The 15894-nt window shown below is 52.8% G+C and overlaps 1 protein-coding gene across 1 annotated transcript; it reads left to right on the top strand.

Moving 5' to 3' along the window:
* Positions 1 to 2536: 2536 nt before the first annotated feature.
* On the top strand, positions 2537 to 13962 carry CCDC92B (coiled-coil domain containing 92B). Its single transcript, XM_047758918.1, has 3 exons — positions 2537 to 2683; positions 6906 to 6953; positions 12523 to 13962. The coding sequence occupies exons 1-3, from the start codon at positions 2554 to 2556 to the stop codon at positions 13116 to 13118; spliced, it is 774 nt and encodes a 257-aa protein (XP_047614874.1). The 5' UTR covers positions 2537 to 2553; the 3' UTR covers positions 13119 to 13962.
* Positions 13963 to 15894: the final 1932 nt, after the last annotated feature.

The following is a 15894-nucleotide window of genomic DNA, read 5'->3' as shown; positions in this document are numbered from 1 at the left end:
GGGGAAGAAATGAAGCATTGACTAAACCAGGTCCTGTGCTAAATGCTCTACAATTTCTGATCTCATTTAATCCTCACAGCTCTCTAGGACTATTCCTATTAGTAGCCTCACTTTACAGAGGGAAGCAAGGTTCAGGGAGGTTAACGTTCTTGCTCAAAGTCACACAGCAGGAGGGGAGTTCCCTTTGTGGCTCCGCGATTAACGAACCCAACTAGTGTCCATGAGGATGTGAGTTTGATCCCTGGCCTCACTCAGTGGATTAAGGATCTGGCGTTGCCATGAGCTGTGGTGCAGGTCAAAGATGTGGCTCAGATCTCATGTTGCTGTGGCTGTGGTATAGGCTGGCAGCTCTAACTCTGATTAGACCTCTAGCCTGGGAACCTCCATATGCTGCGAGTGCGCCCCTAAAAAGCAAAAAAAAAAAAAAAAAGTCACACAGCAGGAAACCGAAAGACCTAGGATTCAAACCTAGGAGTGTTTTGAGTTCCCCTGTGGCATAGCAGGTTAAAGATCCAGCATTGTCATGATTGTCACTGCAGCAGCTCAGGTCAGTACTGTGATGTGGGTTCCATCCCTGGCTTGGGAACTTCCACGTGCCATGGGCACAGCCCAAAAAAAACCCCAAAATACAAAAACAAAAAACAGGACTGTTTTCAGTGTAAATATTGGGAAACTTCATTGGATTCAAAAGACTTGGTTGGAAAATTGGATCTGCTGCCACTTACCGTGGGAACTGTCACAAGTCACTTTGGCTCTGAGTCTGTTTCTTTGTGCAGTGGAGGTGGTAATACCTACTGAAGAGTGGTTGACAAAAGTAAGATAATGTACATAGAGTTCCCTAAACATAGCAGATGGTCAGTACAAATGTACCCAGTGATTCCCACAGGCCAAAGGGCCACCCCCTGCTGAAAGGCAAGCCCATTCGGTTGGACTTGGGAAGCCATGGAAGTACAAGGGAATGGGGGCCCTGAGAGAGGAACCTATGAATGTGAGGTTCTTAGGTGCACCTGCTGAATGTGACCCTACTAATGAAAATCTGGATTTGCACAGTCTTACCTGAAAGCCCCTCGGAAGGGGACCATTGCTGAACAGACCAGTCTGTTTGCTGGCTTCCCGCTCCGCTGGCCAGGGAGTTCCTAGGGCAGGTGGAGGAAGGTCCTCACGAGCTGTGGAAGTCCCTGGCAGAGAAGGCATGAGCTCTTGAGTCCTAGACTCCAGAGGTCTTGGCCTCCACTGCCCTCCTCCTCCTGTGTTTGCCTTTTTTTTTTTTTTTTTTTTTTGTCTTTCTGCCATTTTCTTAGGCCGCTCCTGCAGCATATGGAGGTTCCCAGGCTAAGGGTCGAATCAGAGCTGTAGCCGCCAGCCTATACCAGAACTACAGCAACTCGGGATCCGAGCCGTGTCTGCGACATACACTACAGCTTGTGGCAATGCCCAGATCCTTAACCCACTGAGCAAGGCCAGGGATCGAACCCGCAACCTCATGGTTCCTAGTCGGATTCGTTAACCACTGAGCCACGACGGGAACTCCCTGTGTTTGCCTTTTGCCTGTGCTCTTCCGGGATGTCGATCATCACAGAAGAGACTCGGTGGGAAGGGGGCAGGATCAGAGGAGAGAGCACTGAAAAAAGCCAGGGCGTCATTAGGATTCAGGGATGCAAGCCTCTCCCTCCCATCCGTGTCATAAGCTTCTGCCGTGGAGCCACTGCTTGGGTCTCCATATCACCCTCCCCTGTTCCTCTTGGAAAAGGGGTCTCCACCCCCTGCCTTCAGCTTACAGAGTCAGTATTTGCAAGACTTTCATCAAATCTTCCTCCTCCCTGACCTGAAATCGCCCATAACCCTGGGCTGAGGTTAAGTCTGAGACATGAAGTTGAATTGGGGGAGGGTTGTGCTCTAACCCTCATGCTGCCTTCCCACTTGACGGTCACCCTTGCGCAGGAGAGACCTCAGCATTCAGCCTTTCCACAGCTCCCTCGTTTTACCGAGCAGCAAACCAAGCACTCAGAGAGGGAGAGGGCTTGCCCAAAGTCACACAGCTGGTTAAGCAGCAAGCTAGAACCCACATCTCTGTTTCTCTTAAGGTTTTGTTTTTGTTTTGTTTTCTTTGCCACACCCATGGCATGTAGGAATTCCTGGGTCAGAGACTGAACCACAGCAACAACCTGGGCTGCAGCCAAGACAATGCCAGGTCCTTAATGCACTGAGCCACAAGGGAACTCCCCTGTCTCTCTTCACTGACTTTGTTGCTCCCTTTGTTTTCCTCTCTGAGAAAGAGAAGAGGCTAAACTTACATGGGGGCAAGGGCATGAAGCTATTTCCCTGTAGGCCTCAGGTTCTTCATCTATTAAATGGAAATGATTATATTTCCTGCCAGCACACCATCTTGTTCGGGAAGCTGTGGTGCGTAAATATGGGGGAAATGACTGCCGTGGCAGTAGTGTCTACCTGGTTCAACAAACTGGACCCCAGATTGAAGGAGACCACTGAAGGGACCTGAGATGTGGGGTCACCTTGTCATCCTCCCCAGGTTGGGCCCAGGCCGGGGTTGCCATGGATACTGTGTCCCTGGAGCATCAGATCCAGAGCGTGCAACGCCACATCAGCTTCCTGAAAAAAGAGCAGATGGCCCTGCTGCGAGACCTGCACCTGGAAATCCTGAGGCTGCAGAAACGCTGTTCAGGTGAGGCCCAGAGGGAAGATGGGGGGGAAGGGGCAGCTATCATCATCATAAGCACTGTCCCTGATGGGGTATCCAGTGTGAACTCTCTTAAGCCACCACCAATCCTGCCAAGCAGGTGTTTGTCACCCCTTTTTCTTGGTGAGGAAACTGAGTCTTGGGGAAGTGAGATACAAAATGTTCATCAAGCACCTTCCAGCCCTTAGAAGCCCTCCGAAGCCCTCCGTCTAGCTGGGGAGACACACACACGCCAACAGGTGATTTTAAAGATACACAGAAAAGGAGGTCCCATTGTGTCTCAGTGGAAACGAATCTGATTAGCATCCATGAGGATGCGGGTTCCACCCCTGGCCTTGCTCAGTGCTCAGAGGCCCACATTGCTGTAACTATGGCGTGGGCAGCTGGGGCTCCAATTCGACCCCTAGCCTGGGAACTTCCATATGTTGCAGGTGCAGCCCTTAAAAGCCAAAAAAAAGATACACAAAAAATAAAGAGGCCCAACAGGAGTTCATGGGCAGCATCATGACCTGGAAGCTTGGCTGATGGAGAAGACCAGGCATTCCATTCTCCCCAGACGAGGGAGGGACCCAGAAGCTCATGAAAAGTTCTCTTTGACTGGATAACACTGTGCTTAAAACTAGTGGGAAATATGGCTGCAATCAGATTGTGGAAGACTTTGACCAGTATCAGGACAGCTAAGAAGTTTGGTTTGTCCTCCTGGGTAGTAGGGAGCCACCGAAGGTTTTTGAGCAGCATTATGCCACATTAAGAAACTTGAACCAGGAGTTCCCGTTGTGGCTCAGTAGAAACGAATCTGACTAGGATCCATGAGCACACAGGTTTGACCCCTGGCCTTGCTCGGTGGGTTAAGGATCCAGTGTTGCCGTGAGCTGTGGTGTAGGCCACAGATTTGGCTTGGATCCTGCATTGCTGTGGCTCTGGTGTAGTCTGGCAGTTGCAGCTCAGATTTGACCCCTAGCCTGGGAACTTCCATTTGCCTTGGGTACGGCCCTAAAAAGACCAAAAAAAAAAAAAAAAAAGAAATGAAAAAAAAAGAAACTCAATCCGGTAACTGTGTGGCAGATGGATTGGCGGGAGATGGAGGCAGGAGACCAGTGACAGGTCCAAGGAAGAGATGCCGCGGGGCGGAAAGGGGAGGACCAGTGGGAGGCAGATTGAAGGAAGGGGCCTGGCAACCAACCGAGTTTGTAAGCAGGACAGAGGGAGGCACCAGGGATGTGGTGACCTTCACTCAGACCTCAGGCCTCAGCTGACCCAGTCCAAGGCCCCAAGTGCCAGCTTCAGAGCCGGGGATTCACTCAGTGTCTCAACCGGAACAGTCCCACTTCTTCTTTGTACAAGTAGGTAAACTGAGGCTCAGAGAGGGAGAGTCACAGCGTTCGCGTCAGCGCTGGGATTGGAACCCAGCGCTCCACACTCCCACTTGAGCTGCCCATTCGCTCCTCAGCAGGCTCAGATTTCTACCCCCTGCTCCTGGAAGGCTCCCATTACCCAGAGGGAAACCAAGGCCCAGAGGGTTCGTATGACCGCCATGGCTTCTCACGCTGTGTCACGAGAAGCTAGCAGTCTTGGCTCACAGTCCCATAACTGCCTCCAGCTCCGCACACAGGTTCAGCTGCCACCCTCCAAGGCCAGGCTCCCTTCCATCTCTCTCAATGCCTGGCTGGCAGCAGAGGTCTGCCCAGGGGTCAGGGATGGCCCCCACCAACTCACCTCTGCCTGATGCCACTTTGTCATTGCTCTAACATTAAAAGGGAATTAAGAATGAACTCTAAGATCCTATAGCTCTTCCTCTAATGTCTTTTTGCTTTGCCCTCACTCTGCAAACCTGGCCTCTTCCACTCAGGACTCAGGCCAGGAGCCAAAGAAAGTGTGACAGGCAGTGACAGAGGGCCCTCAGCCCCAGCCCCCTTCTCAGACAGGTGTGGACTGTCAGCTCTTGGTTATTGATTAAGGAGATTAAAAATAACTCTGGGCTGGCCTGGAGCAGCTACATTTGGGGCTGAAATGTCTGAATAAGGCCCTCCCTCCAAGGGGTGGGGGAAGTGAGGAGAAAAAGCAGCAGGACAAAGAAGATTTAAAGAAAAAAAGATTAAGGGAGTTTCCTGGTGGCCTAGAAGATTAAGGATCTGGCATTGTCACTGCTGTGTGGGTTTGATCCCTGGCCTCAGAACATCACATGCCTCAGAAATGGCCACCAAAAAAAAAAGAGAGAGAGAGAGATTAAGGAAGGATCCAGAGGCTGGGGAGGGGATAAGAGAGGGGGGAGGCAAGTGTAGGAACCAAAGAGCAGGGCTTTGGAGAGAACCTGCCAAAAAAGGGGTGACAACTCAAAAAGAAGAGGCTTGAGAGGTAGGTGAGTATGTTCTGGCTGGGGAGGTAGCTTGGATGGTAACACAAGCTGACTCAGCCTAGGAGTTCCCATCGTGGCTCAGTGGTAACGAACCCAACTAGCATCCATGAGGACTCGGGTTCGATCCCTGACCTCGCTCAGTGGGTTAGGATCCTGTCTTGCTGTGGCTGTGGTGTAGGCCGGCATCTGCAGCCCTGATTCAACCCCTAGCCTGGGAACTTAGTATGCTGCTGGCGAGGCCCTAAAAAAATAAGCTGACTCAGCCCTAGACTGAGCCCTTTATTTCTCTCTCTCACTTAATCTTAGCAACAGCCCTTTGTGAGGCAGGTGCAAGTTTGTTCCCATTTTGGAGGTGAGAAGACTGAGGCTCTGAGAGGTGTCATCATTGGTTCGAGGTCACATAGTAGATCTGACCTCACAGCATAGTCCTCTAAACTGTGGGCACTCTGGCTGGAAGAGGGGCAGGAGGATTTGATGGATGGGGGGGAGAGCCCAGCTGGGATTCTGTCCCCTCTCCTCCACCAATTCCTGTGGTTAAGGGCTGAGGAGAAACAAACCCACAGGCGGTAGCGACAGAGCCAAAGTCCCTTGGGCTACGTCCCCCAACCTAGTCCAGGGCCTATTGGGGTGCATAGCAGGGCCTTGGAGGAGGGGCCAAGTTGGCCCAGGAAGCCCTGGGGAGTAGAGGCATCAGAGGCCCCAGGGAGGGGGTTCAGGCTCCGGTCACAGCAAAAGGCCCAGGCGCTCCAGATTCTGTCTCTTGGCAACAGTTGGCCTCTCCAGGGAAGGCACCTCCAGCAAAGCCCCTCAACTCCAGGAGAGCCTGGCAGGGGCAGGCAGAGGGCCCACAAAGTTGGTCCTGCTGAGCAATGAGCCCAAAGATCAGTGGACCCACTCCCAGGTTCGCACCTTCTCCCTTTGGGCACCAAACTGCAGGTACAAACAGGTTCTCCTGAGCAGGCGCCCTCCGTCATGGGCAGCTGTGGCTCTTGGGCTCCCTCCTGACCCTCTCCCCACCCCGGAGGGAATTTGGGGACTGGGGTAGAAAAATGATCTTACCCAGCAGGCTGAGGGGTGGGGCTTTCTGGGCTCTAAGGTAGGGGATCCAGAAGACAGAGGAGAAACTGTTCCTGTACAAGGGTGCTTAGTGGGCCTTGGCTGCCCCACCCGACCAGCTCAGCACCAAGCCAAGAGCCATGCAGGCTTTGCTTCACCAGGTGGCGCTGTCCTCCTTGAAGCCCCTCTCCCTGCCCGTGGAATGTGGCCCAACCAGGTCTTAGATAGGGCAGGGCTAATGTCTGTAAAAGAGCACAGGCACAGCAGCACTGGCTGTGAAAACATGAAATGCAAGCATCCTGTGGATAAATAGCCACTGCCCTGAATCCCCCTTTGGTGCTCCCAAGCAGCACAAGACACTCCGTCCTTCCCAGACCCACCACCTAAACACCAAATGGTCTGCACCCTGGGTGGCAGAGGTCCTCCAGACGGGCTCTGATTGGTTGGCATGTTAAATATTTGTATATCACCTCTGCAAAGCAAGCCAGGCTTCTCAGTCCCACAAGGATTAAACTAACCCCCAAATCCAGATCACAGACCTTACATTGGGAAGATCTCTGGGCTTAGAATCAGGCAGGTCAGGCTCAGGCTGAGTCTCTGACACTTCTCTTGTCTCTCTCCCTCTCTGGGCTGCAGTAAAATAGATATGGGGGGCAGGGGGGGTGCTTTAGGTGGTTTCCAAGGATCCTTGTTGCTACATTTACCAGGCTAAGATTCCCTGGTTTCATACACATTCTCTCTCCCTCCCTCTCTCTTTAACATACACACAACTGCCTTTTCTTATCTCTCCCCCAGAACTGACCCATGACCTGGAGATAAGAGAGGCCCAATCTCACCAGCAAGGTAAGAGGACATCTGGGGGGGAATTGCCCAACAGATCACCTTTCCCCACCATTTAATAGGACCCAGCCTTCTCCATCCCCATTCTAGACTTGGGGACAGCCACTCCTCAGCTTGTTGAGCAAATGCAGGATGTCAGCCTCACTTTCCCACTCAGCAGGGTGATCTTGTGCAGTGAACAACCTGCACCACCATACATAGTACCCTGTATCCCTGTCTTGGTCCAACATGGGAAAATGAAAGCAGGAAGGAGATGGTGTCCAGGAAGTCCAGGTGGCTGACCTCATTCCTTTCTGTGACCCACTCCCCAGTCCTTCCCATCCTTGCACAAGTGATTCTCACGGTCAGTGTCCACACCCTCTGAGTGTCAAGGTGCAACACAATGACAATATAGGGTCTTTGATTTCAAGGAACTTAGTCTAGAGGAAGAGAAAAGAGGCACGTGCACATCAGCAAATTCATCATTCTACAGGCATGATTTCTTGCTATTGTAGCAATTCCATTAAAGTATTTCTTATGGATTATTACTTCCCTCATTAAATGGGGAATGGGGTTGGGAGGTGGTTTTCATTGGGTATAGGGTTTCAGTTTTGCAAGATGAAGAAGTTCTAGAGATCTGTTGCACAACAATGTGTGTGTGTTAACATTACTGTATACTCAAAAATAGGTGAGATAGTAAATTTGGTTATTTGGGTGTTCTTTGCCCGAATTAATTTTTTTTTTATGTCTTTTTGCCTTTTATAGGGCCGCTCCCGCAGCATATGGAGATTCCCAGGCTAGGGGTCTAATCGGAGCTGTAGCTGCCAGCCCACACCACAGCCATAGCAATGTGGGATCCGAGCCACGTCTGCAACCTACACCACAGCTCACGGCAACGCTGGATCGTTAACCCACTGAGCAAGGCCAGGGATCAAACCCGCAACTTCATGGCTCCTAGTTGGATTCGTTAACCACTGCGCCACGATGGGAACTCCTGAATTAATATTTTTTAAATGGGTGGGTTGCATTGTTGAGATCTTAATCTCCAAATTATATGATCTTTGAGAACTAGGACTGGGGGAGTTCCCATTGTGGCTCAGCGGGTTAAGAACCCAACTAGTATCAATGAGGATGGGGGTTCAATCCCTGGCCAGCTCAGTGGGTTAACAATACACTTTGCCACAAACTGTGGTGTAGGTTGCCAATGCAACTTGGATCTAGTGTTGTTGCGGTTGTAGCTGTGGCAAAGGCCGGCAGCTGCAGCTCCGATTCCGCTCTTAGCCTGGGAGCTTCCATACCACATGCCCATATACCATATGTGCCTAAAGAAAGAACTAGGACTGGGTGTTACCCATTGTCTCCCAGTGCAAGACACATTACCTGCCATGGAGAGGGACTAGGTAAATGCTTGATTTAAAATGAAAGTTCCTGGAGTTCCGCATCATGGCTCAGTGGAAATGAATCTGACTAGTGTCCATGAGGATGCAGGTTCGACATCTGGCCTCACTCAGTGGGTTTAGGATCTGGCGTTGCCATGAGCTGTGATGTAGGTCAAAGATGCGGCTGGATCCCGCATGCTGTGGCTGTGGTGTAGCCCAACAGCTACAGCTCCAATTCGACCCCTAGCCTGGGAACCTCCATATGCCATGGGTGTGGTCCTAAAAGACATTAAGAGAAAAAAAAGAAAGTTCCCTTGTGGAGCAGCAGGTTAAGGATCAGCATTGCCGCAGCTGTGGCACAAGTCGCACCTACTATGGTGTGGGTTCGATTCCTGGCCTGAGAACTTCCACATGCTACAGACACAACCAAACCGAAAAGAAAAAGAAAAGAATGGTCTCCCTGCCATAGTAATATGCTGCTTAGAAGTCAACAGCTACCTGACCAAAAGTTAGGCAGAGGGAAGGCTGAAAGTTTAAGGTTAAGGTAAAATGTTAGGAGCCCTACAAATTGCTTTGCATATTCATATAAAAAGATCTAAATCTTAATGGGCCTAAACTAATTTTGCCCACTTTAAGTGGCAGTCATGGGCAACGTCTTGGTGCCTCGGTGCTTGGAGGAAGAGGTTGCACGCATCTCAGACACCAGACAAGAACAGTTCTGGGAGTTCCCTGGTGGTCTGGTAGTGAAGACTTGATGCTTTCACTGCTGCGGCCTGGGTTCAGTCCCTGGTCTGGGAACTGAGATCCCACATCAAGCTTGCTGCGTGCCTTGGCAAACAGTTCTGTGACAATAGCAGCTTTTAGGCCGCTACTGTCCTTCCTCTGAAAGGGCTTTTGGGGTCATCTGGGCTCAAGGCACTGCCCTAGTGCCCCCCCCCAACCTTTTTTTTTTTGGTCTTTTTTTTTTTGGTCTTCTTTTTTTTTAGGGCCACACCAGAGGCATACAGAAGTTCCCAGGCTAGGGGTCAAATCAAAGCTGCAGCTGCCAGCCTACACCACAGCCACAACAAGGCCAGATCCTTAACCCACTGAGCAAGGCCAGGGATTGAACCCATATCCTCATGGATACTAGTCAGGTTCATTACCATAGAGCAACAACGGAAACTCCCTCAGTGTCCTTGTTTTTATCCTCTCTCTCAGTGGGCTTAAGAGCTCTCTTTCTTTGTCCTCTTTTTTCTATGAAAACCCCTGATTTTCATTTTTCCTGCAGCGTCACCTTTTATCCACCCTTTGTCACCTGGTAGCATGTCCCCACACCCATTCATATGTGCCAGTCCTGGGATACGGTCCCTGCTGACATGGATCCAGGAGATAGGGGTCCCCAACTCTGGGGGTACATTAGAATCACCAGGGAAGATTTGAGAAGCACCAATTCCCAGGTCCCATCCCAGAGAATCTCATTCCCTTGGTCTTTGGTAGCCCAGGAAACTCTATTTTAAAGCTCTCTGCCATGGTTTCAATGTGCATGTAAGATTAAAACCCAAGGCAGGCATTCCTGTCGTGGCGCAGCGGAAACGAATCCGACTAGTAAACACGAGGTTGCGGGTTTGATCCCTGGCCTCGCTCAGTGGGTTAACGATCCAGCGTTGCTGTGGCTGTAGTGTAGGCTGGCAGCTACAGCTCCGACTGGACCCCTAGCTTGGGAACCTCCATATGCCGTGGGTGCGGCCCTAAAAAGACAAAACAAAAACAAAAAAAAACCCAAGGCAGTGGGCCAAGGCAAACAATAAACAAGGAAAAGGGGGAGTTCTCGTCCTGGCTCAGTGGAAATGAATCCAAGTAGTAGCCATGAGGATGCAGGTTTGATCCCTGCCTCTCTCAGTGGGTTAAGGATCTGGTGTAGCCGTGAGCTGTGGTTTAGGTCACAGACGTGGCTCTGATCTGGCCTTGCTGTGGCTGTGGTATGGTGTAGGCTGGCATCTGCAGCTCCAATTCAACCCCAAGCCTGGGAACTTCCATATGCTGTGTGTGTGGCCCTAAAAAGCAAAAACAAAAAACAAAACAAACAAAGAAAAAAAAAACAGGTAAAGGTGTTCCCATTGTGCTGCAGCGGAAACAAATCCAACTAGTGTCCATGAGGATGTGGTTCAATCCCCGGCCTTGGTGGGTCGGGGACCATCCATGTGCTACAGATGCAACCCTAAAGAGCAAAAATAAATAAGAGCTAAAAAAAAAAAAGTTTAAAAAAATGCAGGAGATCCCTGGTGACCTACTGGTTAAGGATCTGGCATGATCACGGCTGTGGTACGGGTTCAGTCCCTGGCCCAGAAAGTTTCACATGCCTCCAGAAAGGCCAAACAAATTGCACAATATAATAAGTGCTCTCTTTATGAAGAAGGTAAATTTTGCAGCACACTGACTCCCCTTTCCTGCCCATACTGCCAGTTCTTTCATTCTTTCAATTCCCTGTTATTTGTGGTTGTTGTTGTTTGTCTTTTTGTCTTTTTAGGGCTGCACCCACAGCATATGGAGGTTCCCAGGCTAGGGATCGAATTGGAGCTATAGCTGCAGCGTACGCCACAGCCACAGCCACACCAGATCTGAGCCACATCTGCAGCCTACACCAGAGCTCATGGCAACGCCGCCAGACCCTTAACCCACTGAGTGAGGCCAGGGATCAAACCTGTGTCCTCATGGATACTAGTCGGGTCCGTTAACCACTGAGCCACGACAGGAACTCCCTTTTCAGTTCCCTGTTCTTGTAAGTCTCTCCTGACACAGGGCTTTTGCGCAAGTCCTACCCTCTGTCCAAAGCACCTTTCCTTCCCTGTTCACCACTCAACTCCTATTCATCAGTCGGATCCTAGCCCGAGTCACTCTTCTGCTGAGAAGCCTTCCCTGATTAGGTCAAGTATTAGCAAGCATCCCAGGTGCAACCTCACATTCCTTTTTTTTTTTTTTAGGGCTGCACCTGTGGCACATGTAACTTCCCAGGCTAGGGGTGGAATCTGAGCTGCAGCTGCTGGCCTACAACACAGCCACAGCAACACTGGATCTGAGCTGCAGCTGCAGCCTACACCACAGCTTGTGGCAACGCCGGATCGTTAACCTACTGAGCAAAGCCAGGGATTGAACCCGCATCCTCATGGATACTAGTTGAATTCTTAACCCGCTGAGCCACAACAGGAACTCCTAACCTCAAATTCTTTTGCGATTATTTACCTGTTGACTGAAAAAAAATAACCTAAAAGTTGAGAGTTATGTTTTATTCCATGCACATTCTGAGGACTTCAAGCTTGGGACATTGCATCTGAGAAACTGTCCCAAAGAGGCAGAGGGGGAAACCAGGATATATAGACATTTTTGAAATGAGGGAGTTGCCCTCGAGGCTCAGCGGAAGCGAACCCGACTAACATCCAGCAGCTACAGCTCTGATTTGACCCCTAGCCTGTGAACCTCCATATGCCACTGGTGCGGCCCTAAAAAGACAAAAAAAAAAAAAAAAAAAAGACTTTTTTGCAACGAAAGACCAAGTAGTTAGAACATCAGCAGATTAAAAATAAAGCCAGACATCTCAAGTTAGTGAATTTAGCGCTTTGTATGGGAAGATGCAAAGTCTAGGCTTACTGAAATTATTATTCTGATATGCATCTCAGCTATCTGGAGCCAGTATCCTGTGTTTTCTCATCCTGAGTTTCCTCAGGGTGCGCCTCTGGGCCTTTGGTTGGGGTGGGGAGGCCTCAGTCTGATGTTCAGATAGCAGGTTTTCTGTTTGCATCCTGAGTTCCCTCAAGGCTCACCCTTGGGGAGGCCGTAATGTGATGCTACATCCTTTCTTTACTGATAGGGCAGGCAGGCGGCACTTTAGTTCACATACCAAGCTTCTATGCTTGCTATGAGCTTCCTGAGGAATGCTTTATTATCCACCATATCTGCAATGTCTAACACAACCCCGGGTCCCGACTCAACAAATAGCTGTGGAGTGAATAAATGGTCCGGGAGGATGTGCACGGAAGAATTAGAGGAGTGACCAAGCAGAAGGTAGGGTGGGGACAAGGGCCCCAAATGGGCCAGCGAAGCGGGCACATGCGGAGTGAGGGCAAGCTTGGCAGAACTTGTAGTCGAGGAAGTGGGAGGCTTCGTCGGAGGGCCGGTGAGCCGTTCAGGAACGGTCAGGCAGGGACCCTCACTCTCGATCCCTCTTGCCTTCCCAGAGTTGGCATCCCAGGAGCTGGAGAGCAAATGTCGTGCCCTGGAGTCGCAGCTGGCGGCGCGGGCGGCAGCCAACGCGGAACTGCGGCGCGAGGTGGCGCAGCGCGAGGCCCTGGTGTCCGCGCTGCGCTGCAGCCTGCGCGCCGAGGAGCGCCGCTTCCTGGAGGAGCTGCGTCGCCGCAGTCACCGCGCCACCGTGCTGGGCACTGAGCTGCAGAAGCACACCGAGGCGGCCGCCTACCTCTCCTGCCAGCTGCACGCGGCGCGCCAGAAACTGCAGACTCCGCGCCCGGGCCCCGGCGCTGCCGCCGCCGCCGCGGAACCCCGGGTCCGCCGGCGCGCACAGCGAGCCCGACGCCCGCCTGCCACCGAGGCCGCTGCCAAGGGCCCGGGCCGGGACTGGGCCTCCTGGGAGCGTGCGGCCGGCGCCCTGGACGACATCGACGCCATGCCAGACCCCGCGCTCTTCCTCTACGCCCGGAGGCCCCCGCGGCCCAGCGGCCGCAGCCCTCGCCAGCCGCCTCCCCAGGAGCCCCCGGACCAAGCTGGCCCGCTGGCCGCGCCTAGCCCGCCGAGGGCGCCCGCGGACCCGGAGTAGGCGTGGGGCCGGTGAAGCGGGAACCGGGGGAAGGCGGTCCCGGCCCCGGGCTAGGGACGCAGTTCGGGCCATACAGGCGGGTCCCTAGGGCCGAGGGAGCCGGTCCCTACCCCCAGGGAGCGGACAAAGACGGCCCCTGCTCCCCAGCCCCTTCCAGCCGCCCCCGCCTTTTGTATCCCCTTACGTCGCCGAAGCTTCGAGCTTTCCCCTCCACCAGGGAGGTCCTCCGCAGGGCCCAACGAATGCACCTTTTTTTCCTGGAGAGGTCTCATAGTACCGATCCTTATCTGGTCCCCACCCTGCCACTGGGAGGGGAAGGCGCGGGGGTCACGCCCTGCCCCTGGAAAGCTGACAATCGTTTGTCGTTTGGCGGGAGGGGGAAGGCCTGGCTGGCATACGGAAAGGAAGCAGCGTGACCTGACCCTTAGCATCCTTAGGCCTTTCAGCTGCCCGCTGCGGCCTCCCCCAGCCCCGCACGGCTACCCTTCCCGCCGAGCCTCCTCCGAGGCTCGAGCTAGGGGCTAGAGGCTGGACCTTTTCCTTGGAAGCCGCTTCTCCCCTACCCTGCTGACAGGTCCTTACAGGTGAGCACGAAACACTTTAGAAGACGCCTCCTCCAGAGCCTCTGGTGGGGAAAGTGGGCAGATGAAAGTTTGAACTTCCCGAGGTTAGCACCCCTAGTCCCTTAGAGAGGATTACAGGAGGGGTTTGATGGCAGATGCTGGTCTAGGGCTGTCTCCAGCTCAGTTCTACCCTAGGACGCTGACCTAGGTGTTTAGACTCCAGGTGCAGCCAGAGATGAGCTGCCTGGTTAGGCTTATGGAGGTGTTAGAAACTGCCTTCAGGAGGGAGCTGGGAACCTGAAAGCTGTCCTGGGGGTTTTCCTAGTCCTGTTTATTGGTGCTATTTTTGCCCAGCTTCCTAATGAGCTGGCTGCACCCAGAGGCAGGAAGAAGGGCCCAGCTTCTTGGAAGCGGCAGCAATTGACAGAGGCTAGAGTTTGCTAGAGATTAGTTGTGAGGGGCCACACGGTGGGAACACAGGTGAGGCTCCAGCCTGGCCTTTTCCAGGAATGCCCCCAATCCTATCAGAGCCGACAGTGATGGGGTACTCAGTACCCTCTGTTTAGGTTGGGGAGTGACAAACTGGAAATACTGCCCCACCGCCTAATGTGTTCCCCCCCCCCCCCCGCCCCCAACTAAAGGCAGGAAGTGCAGCTCCAGTCTGGCTCATTGCTCCCACCCTAGTCCAGCCTAGAAAGACAAACCCCTGGGACCCTGTCCTCTCATGCCATCCTCCTCTGTTGGTCTTGCATCAAGTCCTAAGTGCCTGTGAGGTCTTCCAGGGGCTGCTGAGGGAGGACATGGGGCAGGGAGAGGCCTTTGCCTCACTCCCAAGCATCCCGTCCTGGCAGGTCCTGACCTGGCTGGGGCCAAGCCTTCAGTTTGTCACCCAGGAATCCAGGAGGTTTCTAGGGGTAATAAACCCTTTCCCCATCGTGGCTCCATGAAGAAGTGGCGGGGAAAGGTCCCCAGTTATACCCTCTTTCACTGTATATATTGGAGCAGGAAACCAGTGAGCCTACTCCCACCCCGAACAGACATGCAGGCCTGGGAGTTCCCTTGTAGTGCAGCAGGTGAAGGATCCAGCACTGGCACTGCAGGGCCCCCCCCTCTCGGGTTGAATTCCTGGCCAGGGGAGCTTCCACATGTTGTGGGTGTGGCCAAAAACAAACAAACAAAACATGCAGGGCCCCTCCCAGCTCAGGACTGCTGAGATCACTGAGAAATACCAGGCCTGGTTTAGGTGTCCTCCACTGGGGCACCTTTGGTTTTGTTCTCTCTCGTTCTCTCTCTTTTTTTTCCCTTTTTTTTTTTTTTTTTTTTTGGTCTTTTTGCCATTTCTAGGGCCGCTTCACAGCATATGGAGGTTCCCAGGCTAAGGGTCAAATCGGAGCTGTAGCCTCTGGCCTACACCAGAGCCATGGCAACGCGGGATCCGAGCCGCGTCTGCAACCTACACCACAGCTCACCGCAATGCCGGATCCTTAACCCACTAAGCAAGGCCAGGGATCGAACCCGCAACCTTATGGTTCGTAGTCGGATTCATTAAGCCCTGAGCCACGACGGGAACTCCTCCCCCTGTCTTTTTAGGCCTGGGCCAGTGACATGGAAGTTCCCAGGCTAGGGGTTGAATTGGAGCTGCAGCTGCCAGCGTACACCACAGCTGCAACAGCAGATCTGAGCTGCCTCCAAGACCTATGCTACAGCCTGTGGTAACTCCAGATTCCCAATCCACTGAGTGAGGCCAGGGATTGAACCCACATCCTCATGGATACTCGTAGGGTTTTTAACCCTCTGAGCCACAACGGGAACTCCTGGGGCACCCCGGGGACAGACAGTGCTGCCCGTCTAACTTGGGCCCCAGCAATGGCCTAGGGTCCTTGCTCTGCCTGCTCCCACCTCTTACACACACACCCCCAGTCTCTGTGGATGTGCCTCTGCCCTCTGACTCCCCACTGTACCCCTCCACCTGTTGCTCCCCTTTTCAGAATGTGTCTGAGTGAGGAGGCCTCTCTCTGCTCTTGGCTGCACTCACTTGAAGGGGCCCAGAGGACTGGAAGGAGGGAAAGGGGGTCTTTCTGGAGGCGCCCATCCAAACCCTCATCTTCCACAACCATACTTTTGGGGTGAACAGGGTGACTTTGTTGCATCCGTTCTTCTACAGAGATGGTGAAGTCCTTTACCCACCCACTCACCCGGTAAAAGCCATAGCT

Source organism: Phacochoerus africanus, chromosome 14 (assembly GCF_016906955.1).
Source record: "Phacochoerus africanus isolate WHEZ1 chromosome 14, ROS_Pafr_v1, whole genome shotgun sequence".
NCBI lineage: Eukaryota > Metazoa > Chordata > Mammalia > Artiodactyla > Suidae > Phacochoerus > Phacochoerus africanus.
The sequence above is the reverse complement of the archived record's forward strand: the minus strand, read 5'-3'. Positions and strand labels throughout refer to the sequence as shown.

Coding starts and splice junctions, on each gene's coding strand:
- CCDC92B (XM_047758918.1), top strand. CDS start 2,554: ATGGATACTGTGTCCCTGGAGCATCAGATCCAGAGCGTGCAACGCCAC. Junction 2,684..6,905: donor GCTGCAGAAACGCTGTTCAG/GTGAGGCCCAGA, acceptor TCTCTCCCCCAG/AACTGACCCATGACCTGGAG. Junction 6,954..12,522: donor GGCCCAATCTCACCAGCAAG/GTAAGAGGACAT, acceptor TTGCCTTCCCAG/AGTTGGCATCCCAGGAGCTG.